The sequence below is a fragment of the Sorghum bicolor genome, chromosome 9 (genome assembly GCF_000003195.3).
Source record: "Sorghum bicolor cultivar BTx623 chromosome 9, Sorghum_bicolor_NCBIv3, whole genome shotgun sequence".
In the NCBI taxonomy this organism is placed as follows: Eukaryota; Viridiplantae; Streptophyta; class Magnoliopsida; order Poales; family Poaceae; genus Sorghum; species Sorghum bicolor.
Genome location: NC_012878.2, coordinates 50,997,731 through 51,008,789, shown reverse-complemented (window position 1 = coordinate 51,008,789; position 11,059 = coordinate 50,997,731). Strand labels below are relative to the sequence as shown.

The following is an 11,059-nucleotide window of genomic DNA, read 5'->3' as shown; positions in this document are numbered from 1 at the left end:
TGCTGTCCTTATCTATATTACAAAATAAAAAAGAAAAGTTTATTGCGACGTGCAGATGATCAAATCAAACCTCTGAATTTCTTTGGGTCTTTTCATGGTGAGTCTTGGTGCCCCGGAGTGGTCTGAAACTCTGAACTCCGAGCTCTGAACTCTGAAGCAATTTTGAAACGCTCCCAAAGTACTGTTAGCAACGGATTGAATTGGAGAATTGAGAAATGACTAGAAGAACGAGAGTTGGTAGGACGGATGATTGCTGAGGAGTGGATTCTTTCAGGACTCAAATCCACGACCTACGTATAATACCTTTCTACTAATGCACATATTTAGAATTCATTCTATCTTTTCTATACATATCAAAAATCTTGCATTGAACATTTTGGCTATTAAATGAATTTAAATAAAAAAATCAACTATATAGTTTTAAATCCTGTCAAGCACTGCAACTTCAGCGTTGAACATCAAAGAGGATGAGCACAAAAAATAACCATGTCAGATCGATGAGGTTTGCATTCTGCCTTCCGTTTACAGAACGACTCGAATAGCTTGCTAGAATGCTAGATGATAACTAACCTCTGCTAGAAGGTCGAACATAGTAGTTGGCAAGCAGAGGGCATTTATCAGAAGAATTCAAGGTTCATTCAGCTTAATAGTATTTTCTTTTTTCGAATCACACTGGAGGCAAGCTTTATTGCTGTTTACAGTTCTAAGTTCTTGGCTATGTACAACATACGCCAAAAAGAATGGAGCAATCAGAAAAGGGAAAAGGTGGCAAGAGAGACCACAAGCTGTCTTCTCAAAAATATAAAATAAAAAAGGAAAGAACACGCAACTCCACGAGCTGTTGTCAATGCAATCAACTTTGAGTAACTCAGAGCACTGCTATTACCAAATCAAGCGGCACCGATTTACTCCGACTCTCCGAGCACAAGTGAAACCAACCAAACAAACACACACAAAATTGCGCTCATAGCGACGTGCGACCTGCTTCGTCACTCATCATCCCTTTGAAACTTCTGGCCAGCCAGATAGCGGTTTCTCGTGGGGACACCTTATTCTTCCCAAAAGGCTTGAGAACAATGGCTAGCTCCTCCAGCCTTTGATTCTCCAGCAGATCCGCGGAAAGCTCCAGAAGCCCTTCGAGAGCCTCAGCACGTTGCCGAAACGATGTAACATCAAGTGCTTCCTTAGTAGGGGATGCCTCTTCCTTCATTCCGTTGCTGGTCCCCGATGAGGCAGCAGATAATTTTACATTGTCCGAGGCAGCTAGTGCCTTAGTAGCAACATTGGCTTCTGAGACATGTGGTGTAGCAGTAACTGATGAGGACCGTGCTGGAGGCAGGGTGTTTGATGAGCTGCTCCTTGCATCAACCACTTCTGGTACCACATCCAGTAGTTTGATCACATCAGCGCTCTGAGCTTCTCTTTGAACACTTTCTTGTGTTGTCTGCTCATCACTGACATAGAAAGTGCTGTGTCTTATGGTCTGTATAACATCATCAACTGGAGGGTTTAAATGAGAAACTACATGTCTCTTCCATGACTGAAGAGAAATGGGTGTGTCCAATAGTGTGCCTCTTGTGGCTGGAATAGAATGAGCAACTTCTGGAGCTGATGAAACAGGAGGAGCAACTTCTGGTGCCGATGAAAGCAGCTCCTGGACAGTGAACTTATCTTCACCGCTTTGGAATGCTATGTTGCTCTGCTCATGCTTGCTAGATTGCACATCTTTGGAAACAAACTCTTGTTCAGAACTCAGAAAGGATGGTTCCAAATCTGACTTCAGGCTCGAACCACCATTGTTAGTCACAACATTCTTGTCAGTGTTAACTTCTGAACATGGTATGGAGCCTTTGTCATCCTGTTCAATTGTGTTGGGGGAACAGCCTGTACATGGTGAAACCAAGCAGACAGGTGAATTAGGTTCAGATAGTTCAGGCTGGTCCATATTTTCAGTACAACCAATTGTAGAACTTGAGCAAGCGTTGCTGTGTTCCTTTGCTGAAACAGAGAAAAGCTCCCAAAGATTTGTTGAATTTGCTTGCGAAGCATCCGGTTTCAAATGCTGTCCTTCTGAAGGATTTGGAGAAATCATTAAACTTCGTGGAGGATCACTAAGAGCATCCAGTTTCATATCTGGGCTACAGGATGGTCGCTCTGGAGTTTTCTCTCTCTCTGTCATGAACTTGGCACGTCTTGTCGTTGTGGCTGGGAAGCTTGGAGTCCCTGCTCCAGCTCGCCTCTGAGGGCTAGGACGTCTAGCAGGTGACGTCTTGTTCTTAGTTTTTCCTGAAGCTGCAGCCCCATTTTCTGTGATTTGTTTGGCAGGTTCAGGAGTTGATGGCCCAGCGGTTTTCATCTTTGCACTATGTTCAACAATAGGTGACTGCAGGACCAACACCAGGAGACATAAGTAAGCAATATATGGAAAAAAATGGATTTCATGAAAACAAACAAGTTAACTCATACCAGTTGCTTCAAGGGTGGTGATGCTTCCACTTCATTTACATGTTCATCATGGGATAGAATGTTGCCAGACTTTAAGCTGCATGGCATGTCACTGTTTGTCCTTGAAACCTGTAATGGTTGCTCTACTTGATTATTGCTGCTGAGGCCAGAACTCGGCTTTACACCACCTCTGACAGGAGAGTTGATTTCTCTCAGCCTGCTCTCCTCTCTAAGGGTGGTCATTATCTTCTCAATGATCTTTGGTTGTTTGCTCTCTGGTCTGGGATGGTGATCAACATGTATGGATTTCAATGAATCTTGCCTTTTAAACTGAACACTACAATTGTCTTTGTTGCCTCTAAGATCTTCAGGTGTTGCGCCATTTTCATCTGACTTCACTTGATCCACATCTTGAATGCTTGCAGTATCAATGGTCTTTCTGTCAGTACTTGTAGTTCCGCCTGATGTGCTTCTGTCACTTGATTGGGCACTGTCAATGTCACTACTGGAAATGCTACTGCTTTGGCTGTCAGACATGCTTCTCTGACTGTTCCGTGAAGTGGGTAATGGTTTCTCTGGCATCCGCATTGGGTTTGAAGAATCATAAAGGGGGAGGTATTGATTAACATAAGGTTGCAGGTACGGGTTCTTCAGGATCTCAGATGCCTGTTCAAATGATTTAACATAAACGTTCAAAATCCAGATGAAAGGAAGAACTACTGCATGGAAGGTTCAAGGTTCATAATAGCTTACAGTAGGTCGATGCTCTGGACTCTTCCTCAACATACTTTTGATTAGGGTTTTCCTGTACCCAACAATAAAAAATGATCTTTTGAGCTGTACATTCTATATGAAACTGTTTTAACAAAATGTGTATAAAAATTAAAAAAAGGAAACATTTAGCAGTTTACTATTAACATTACTTGGTTCTCGGGAACAAGAATAAGCACTGCTTATATAGAGAGTGCATACCATGTGATAGAAATGGTTACCAAGATCACTTTTTAAACATGCAAATCACAACTTTTCAACTTCCAAAAGATCTACTTGTGTAGAGAAGTACACTTACATAGACACCGAGTAACAGGCAGGCAAAGGACCCATGGAAGACCGATTTATCTTACTTATTAATCCAGCCATATCCTGCAAGCAATGAAAATCAGGTAAGACCATCAGAAAATTTGAAGCAGTAATTACATACACTAGGATCACCAAAACAGCGCCAAAGAATACCCATGTTCCCTTTATTCTATGTAATGTAACATAAAAGGAAAAAATTCTGACTCAAATCAACCAGAGGAATCAACATATGGGTAACCGTTTTGAGTATCCCCTCTATTCCAAAACAAAAAATGCAAAAACATGTGGATCAAATTAATTTCATTAAATTCACCATGAAATATGTCTTGATAGTGGATTTATTTGGTATTGTAGATGTTAATTCTAAAAACTTAGTCTAAGTTAGAGAAATTTGACTTATGACAACTAAAAAGAACTACATTTTGGGACACTGATAAGAAATAATATCAGACAAAAACTCACAAATGCCTTGAAGGCAGGTCGATGAGCTGCCATCTCATACATACAACATCCTATGCAAATGAAAACATGTTAAGTTAGAAAATTATAATAAATCATCAGTTATGTAAACATATTACATTACAGAAAGAACTGAGCCAGATAAAACATAATACCGAGAGACCAGATGTCTGACTTGAAACCATAGGGAATATCGGCTAGCAGCTCTGGGCACATGTAATTTGGTGTCCCTACAACCTAAAAAAAGCATGGTGCCACCAGTTATTGCACAGATGAAAAACAAGAATTATACCTTCATACATTCCATGAGATGGACTAGCATATGTACATGGTTCATGGTAAATCTATCTATCTACATACAACTATGAATTACGAAGCGATATCGTCTGCCTGGCTACCTTTCGATTCACCATTGCCCCTGACGGTGATGACCACCACCGCCATCTCCCTCGCCAATGCCGCCATCGCGATCACCTCGCGCCGCCATCGACCACCAACCCAGCCCATGGTCTCAAATTGGAGTTGCTAGGCCTCCGGATCCCCTACGAAGCCTGGACGAGGGGGCGAGCATGGGCGCTGAGGCCTCAATGCGATGACGGCCAAGGGTGCTGGTGTCGTGCCCCCCTCCCGGTTTCTCCCCCACCCCCACCCATTAGTCTGGCGTGATGGCACCCCGAGCCTGGTTGAGGCAGGGTGGATCGAGTCAAATTGCCCCCTCCACGCCACCACCTCCCCTTGCATCACCCCTTCAGCGCCGCTCTACGCCATTGCGGACCTAGGACCCGTACAAGCAACTGGAGGTGGCGCACAAGATCATGGCCATGGCCATGGTTGCTCGGGCCTCGCACCTCGAGCTCGAGGCCGTGCGACTACGATAGAGGCTGGCGGACAGGAATTGCCTTTCTATCGTACTCGACGACAGGGCTGCCAAACTCGAGCTGGCTCTCCACGACGTCGACACGCGTTTCTGCATCAAACTCGACAACAACATGAAAGTTCACCACCTCGCTTCACCTGGCTGCTTGCTGCTCTGAATTTTTTGGTTTTGCCGGTATCTTGCTTGACTGATGAGCCAATTGATTTCACTGCTATTCTGGTTTAGACAAAGGACAAGATGGTCAAGGAGCAGGACTCGCTCATGTATATATACTGGAAGCTGGCGAGGGACCTCGCCAAGTGACTGCTTCTTGTGATCTAACAAGATGTTTGGTTCACATTGGTTGTTTCTTTTTTATATATATTTCTTTAACTGAATCCGTATTTGGAAACCTTCAAGCAGCATCTCATGAAGCTGTTAGGCGATGATAATTCCCAAGTGAGTCATCCCCTTCCCTGCATTTCTTTTTCCATTAGTTTGTGCAAATCAGTAAGGCAAAGAACATTCACACCCTGATTCTCTAAGTTTTCTAGATTTTCCTCTCTATTGGTTCATGTGCACATGTGCTGCTGGTGGCAATTTATTTGAAATTGAACATATACACAGGTCCTTGTTAAGTATATCAAATTGTGCTTGGGCGAGGCCGTGCCCGAGGCAAGGTGCGGGCTCACGTGATCCAAGGCTGAACACTGGTGATGGTAGCCAAACAGCAGAGCGACGTGATTGGAGGGACTGTCCATGAATACCTTTCGTTGTCGCTATAGGATGCCTCTAGACTCACGACCTTGCATAAAGGAATTGTTTGTGATTATTGATTGCACTGGTTCTATTAATGTTAATTTGGTTTTTCACCACTTCATTTTTGTCAACTTGTAGCGGAATCCATGACATTGGTAGCGCTGATATGCAACACGTACCAAAGGAAGGCCTTGCAGGTGCGTGCCCCCCTGGGCGCATGACTATGTTGATTGCATTGTAGCGAGTCCTATAAATTCACGGTTGATGAAAACCTTTGTAGTTGTATTGTGTGAGTGATTAACGAACTCAGTAATTTTTTTCTATAAACAGTAGGATTACACAAGTTTTTTAGACAGAACAAAGAGGAAAGAAAGGAAATATGCAGTAACATCATACCGATGAAGCTAAATCATCTTCCTTCAAAGTCTTTGCTAGGCCAAAGTCTCCTGCATGGAGACCAGATAAGAAGATAACTTGATATGATGAAGCATAACAAGAAACATATGTAATATGTCAATTGGAGACTTGCATTACTGTATTTGTTGTGAGAAACTAACCAAGGCGTATGTCCTGTTCTTTGGTGAGAAATATGTTGGAGCACTGCAAGTTTGAGGAGTCATGACCATTTATTGCATAAAAAACTGGCAATTATGATCATCTACTGTGTTTCACTTACCTTCAGGTCACGGTGCAAGACATAGTTCGAGTGCAAATAATCTACAGCCAACACCAATTGAGCAAACCATTTAAGCAATACCTGAGGATTATTCGATGTTATGAGTGAAATGTGGATGATTTCCTTCCTTCAATCAGATAAACAAAACAGACAAGTCTTCTCATACCTCCTCAGAAAAGTAGGTACCATTTGATTTCTTCATCAGCTCATCCCTGAAAAATAAGACCAATGTGAGTATAACACAATGTGGTTATGTTGCAACTAAAAGGATGACCTCCAATTCCAAAGCACTAAATCACACTCACATGTCTCCACCTTCACAATAACCCGTGACAATGCAGACATAACAACCCTGCATAACTCACCTTGTCAACTAAATAAGTTCAAACAGAAGAAACAAGGTAAGAACAAGTTCCTGAACTACAAAACCTTCTCAACCCAAGCCTCCTTGAATTCAACAATGTAAGGGTGCTGCAGCCGAGCAATCAGAGCCATCTGCAATTCAGCTTTTCTCTTACTAACTCTTCAAGGCACAACCGATGAATCAGAAACAAAGCATCACATTTCACCAACCTCTTGATGGGCAGACTTCCGACAGCGCTCCGTCTGCCTTGCAAGCCGGATTTTCTTCAACACATACCTGCAAGGCAATCATACAGTCACCCGAATGGTAGCCATATAGCCTACATACTGATGGAAGAGCGCTGTATCTTACTTCTTCTTTTCAATCTTGTGATTGACTAGGATGGCGGCACCGAAGGCCCCACGGCCAATCTGCTCCATGATTTCGTACTGATCCATCCGTGACTCCATAAGCCTCAATACTTGACAAAATAATCACAGTATAGCAGCAGCAACTCGCAACAGGTACGTCAATCTCTATATACCCGAACCAGTCACATTTCTCCTGCTCAAGCCCAACTGAGGTTCAAACACCGCGACATCCCAAGCCAGCGCTGCAAAAAAGAAAGCACAAAGACACCTAATAAGCCAAGCAGCAAGCTGCTTTGATGAAAGCGCACGCGCTATCACGTGGCGTCCAATCAAACCCACAACATTTGCCTTTTCTTAGAAAGGAGGGGTGATGTTACACAGGACGAAAGTTATTGAACCACGGGAATCGATGAACTACTCGGCGAGAATCTAGTGCATCGGTTATCCAAAACAGTAGTGCTACTGATTTCGCAGCAGCTCTGCACACAGCACGCTGCTCCCACCAACCGGAACAGGGCGCCGACAGAGGCAAGGCAAGGGGCCTTACCGCGGCGGTCTCCACCTGCATTGGCGAGCGGCGAGGATCACCGGATGCCGCGGCAGCGGCGACGAAGCTTCTCCTCCGATTCTGGCGGGAACCAGCGACGCCAGCGGCGACTGGACGACGTCGCGGCGAGATCTCCTGCTCGGTGGATGCCGCCGGCTCGCCGCCTCTGCTCTCTCGCGAGCCGCGGGCTCCTCGCGGCTCCGCCGCCTACCACTCCCTACTGGCTCCGGATTTGATTTGGTTGTTGGTTTGCGCAGTGCGGCGTAGGCTAACGGTGTGGCCGACGGAGTTTTGCTCGGCAGCTTTTATACGGCGCAGCCGCAACAGCGGGCGGTGGCGGTGCGGCTGCGGTGGGGGTTAAAGGCACATCAGCAGAGCCAGGGTGATGGTTGCAGGGTTAAAAGGGACCAATTTTTGGAAGCGTGGCTTCCACTAATCCTTTTTAGGTTATTGTTATGTTTATATCCCATTATCTAAAGTTTAGCCTCTAAAATTTAGTTCATTTTAGCTCTTAAAAAGCCTTAAATGTACAGTTTAAAGTGCCATGTGAAGTTTAATTAACCTCACAAAAAGATCATTACCTTATTAGACCACACAAAAAAATCTTTAAATTTAGCTTATTAAACTTTAGACCATGAGATCCAAACATACCTTAGTTTTTAATGTGACTTACACCAATTTATTGTCATGTGACATGTGCCACACTGCTGAACCCAATTACCATTTCTTTACGGGAGTACTTTCATGGTTTTGAATATTGAAAGTTTCAATAATCAAAATTCTGAATTTAAATTCCATGTTTGAAGTAATAGATAATAAAAATATTATTTGCATTTTGAACATGAATTTAGATTTTTTATATAAACTGAGGCCTTGCTTACTTCCCAAAATTTTTGCAAACTTTTTTCAAGATCCTGCGTCATATCGAATCTTGTGACGCATAGAACATTAAATATAGATAAAAAAAATTAATGAATTAATTATATAGTTTACTTTTAATTTATGAAACGAATCTTTTAATTCTAGTTAGTCCATAATTAGATAATATTTTTAAATATAAACGAAAATATTACGGTATCTATTTTGCAAAAAAAAATTATAACTAAACAAGGCCTGAAGTACATTTTAAAGACTATCTGGCGCTCCTTGCATGTGCTTTTTTTATTTGTTGTTTGAAAGGTCTCTCCTAGTCCTGAAGCCAAAAATAAATAATATTGAAGCTAATCAAATCATTTGATGCCGTATCATGCATGGAGGATTAGTATAAATATTATTATACAAACTGACGATACGAATCCGGTTGGTTTGCTACTATACTACAAATATTCTGCAAGCCATCCAACTGACTGATTTGATGTGTGAACCAAGGCAGAACCATGAGTCATGACACATCCTCACAAAATTAAAAAAATATATTTCCTTTTAGAAAAAGAAAAACACAATGCATCACATATTGGCTTACATGCCGTTTGGAGTGACCAACTATACAAATGTATGTCTGCGAAAAAAATATATACAAGTGGTCAAATTATTGCTTACATGCTATGCACATCTCACGTTCTCAACTTGCCTGATATTTCATTCTAACAATAATATATGGTATGGTTCATTTCGCTTCACTGTACTTTTAGCAGTTTATTGTTCGGTATCAACCATACTATACTCCCTCTATCAAAAATGCAAAACTCATTTTGTTTCATTATTATGTCAAGCTTTTGACCAACAATTACTCTGTTAACAGATACTTTTGTGGCAATGTTGTTCTTTCTGTGGGAGATGGAAGCCATGGTACAAGTTGAACTAAAAGTGGGGTGTGAGATGGAATATTTTCAACCAAATATTTAATTACACCAATTGTACCTAAAAAGTTTGACCATGATAATTAGTCACCATAATTCTATTACAAGTCGAGTGTAAATCTAGCATGAGAGAAACCAATTGTACCTAAAAAAATTGACCATGATAATCACCATAATTTTACTTATACTAATTCTATGTAGCTTGACTTGAATCGCATCTACAAGTGCAAGATTTTTGTGACGGAGGACTGTTAGTAATTCGTTTGGCTGATAAGTCATAGCAGAAAGTACTGTTGGCTGATTTATTATGAGAGAAAAATAATGTTGAGTAGCTGGTAGGTTCAGATGGTAAGATTAAGGCCTCGTTTAGATTCAAAAAAATTTTGGATTTTGGCACTGTAGCACTTTCGTTTTTATTTGACAAATATTATCCAATCATGGAACAACTAAGCTTAAAAGATTCGTCTCATGATTTACAGGTAAACTGTACAATTAGTTATATTTTTTATATATATTTAATATTCCATGCATGTATCGCAAGATTCGATGTGATGGAGAATCATGTAAAGTTTTGAGTTTTTGGTGCATCCAAACAAGGCCTAAGCGAACTTCAGCGCAAATAGCGATAGAGCATGCATGCTGTTACCCCCAGGTAGACGACGTGGGCTACAGCACGCCATGTCGGCATAAGTTCAAACTGGGCAACGATCGGATAAGGAGGAATTCAGAAAGAGGAGGCGCAAGCAGGCAGGCCGGCACACTCCCGTGCTGGCCGCTTGTGCTCGTGCTGATCCGGGACGAGCTCCAGCCCCCGAGGTCAGGTCATGGCTGGGTCTGGGGCTCTGGGCGCTTGGCAGGCTCACTTCTGAAACCAAAGCATTGACCTGTCCTCTTGTCAGGAGTATTACGATTGCAGATCACAACCACTGAGGCAGTGACGGCGTGCCAGTGATTCTCCATGTTCCCGGGTGCCCGCCGTTCTCGCTCGTGCGACCGTGGTAGAGCCAGGCAGCCAGCTGCTCACCGCAATGAAACGTTTATTAGACATATCAGAAGTATACTACTGTTACATACCAAAATATCTTAGGCCAATTTCAATAGTAAGTTTCACATCTCAGTTTCTAAAAGATGAAACTCTAATATATAAAAGGTCTATTTTATAGTGCAAAGTTTCACAGTATGATTTCATAGCTTATTTTACTTTTTTTTTTAAGGTCCCACCAGTCCCTATCCGTTCTGCTCTCATCCTCACTTCCTCCTCTTCCCCGCATGAGGCCGAGCATGGAGACCGGCTGTTCGCACTTCGCAGTAGGTGCTCGCGATGAGCTCAGGGTCAGGGCTGAGATGGACCGCAGCCGGCAGACCTCGCCCGTAGGGAAGGGGACGGTGCTTGTACTGCTGTTCTTCTCTAGTGCAATTAAATGAACTATTTAGTTTATTTAGTTACACTAGAGAAGAACCACGGGTATCTATTTGAAAAGTCATACTCATCTTTACTCACCCGCACCCGGCGTCGAAGGGCCACGACAGACTCGTCCCTTGTGCGGAGGGCCAAGACGGAGGAGCTCTGCGACGGACTCGCCCCTTGCAGCAGAGTCACCCCTTATGCGCGCTCTCGTGGCCGGCGGATCTAGCGGTCGAGCTCTGTGGCGGCAGGCTGCTCCCCCGCGCCCAGCGACCCCTCTTGCAGCAGCGGGCCACTCCCTCGTGGTCGGCGTCGGAGG

At 43.1% G+C, this 11,059-nt stretch overlaps 1 protein-coding gene across 2 annotated transcripts; it reads right to left on the bottom strand.

The window, feature by feature from the left end:
• Positions 614-7,871, bottom strand: LOC8058528 (serine/threonine-protein kinase Nek4). 2 transcript variants are annotated; one of them, XM_021447902.1, is made up of 15 exons: positions 7,537-7,871; positions 6,991-7,231; positions 6,849-6,915; positions 6,705-6,770; positions 6,581-6,627; positions 6,442-6,487; positions 6,276-6,356; positions 6,157-6,199; positions 5,996-6,045; positions 4,140-4,221; positions 3,988-4,037; positions 3,515-3,588; positions 3,199-3,250; positions 2,467-3,111; positions 614-2,383 (listed from the first exon to the last, which is right to left on the bottom strand). In XM_021447902.1, exons 2-15 carry the CDS (start codon positions 7,086-7,088, stop codon positions 965-967), a joined length of 2,820 nt encoding a protein of 939 aa, XP_021303577.1. In that variant the 5' UTR covers positions 7,089-7,231; positions 7,537-7,871; the 3' UTR covers positions 614-964. The 2 variants fall into 2 exon arrangements, with proteins under 2 accessions (XP_021303577.1, XP_002439873.1); XM_002439828.2 differs by lacking the exons at positions 5,996-6,045; positions 6,157-6,199; positions 6,276-6,356; ... (4 more) ...; positions 6,991-7,231; positions 7,537-7,871 and adding an exon at positions 5,779-5,846.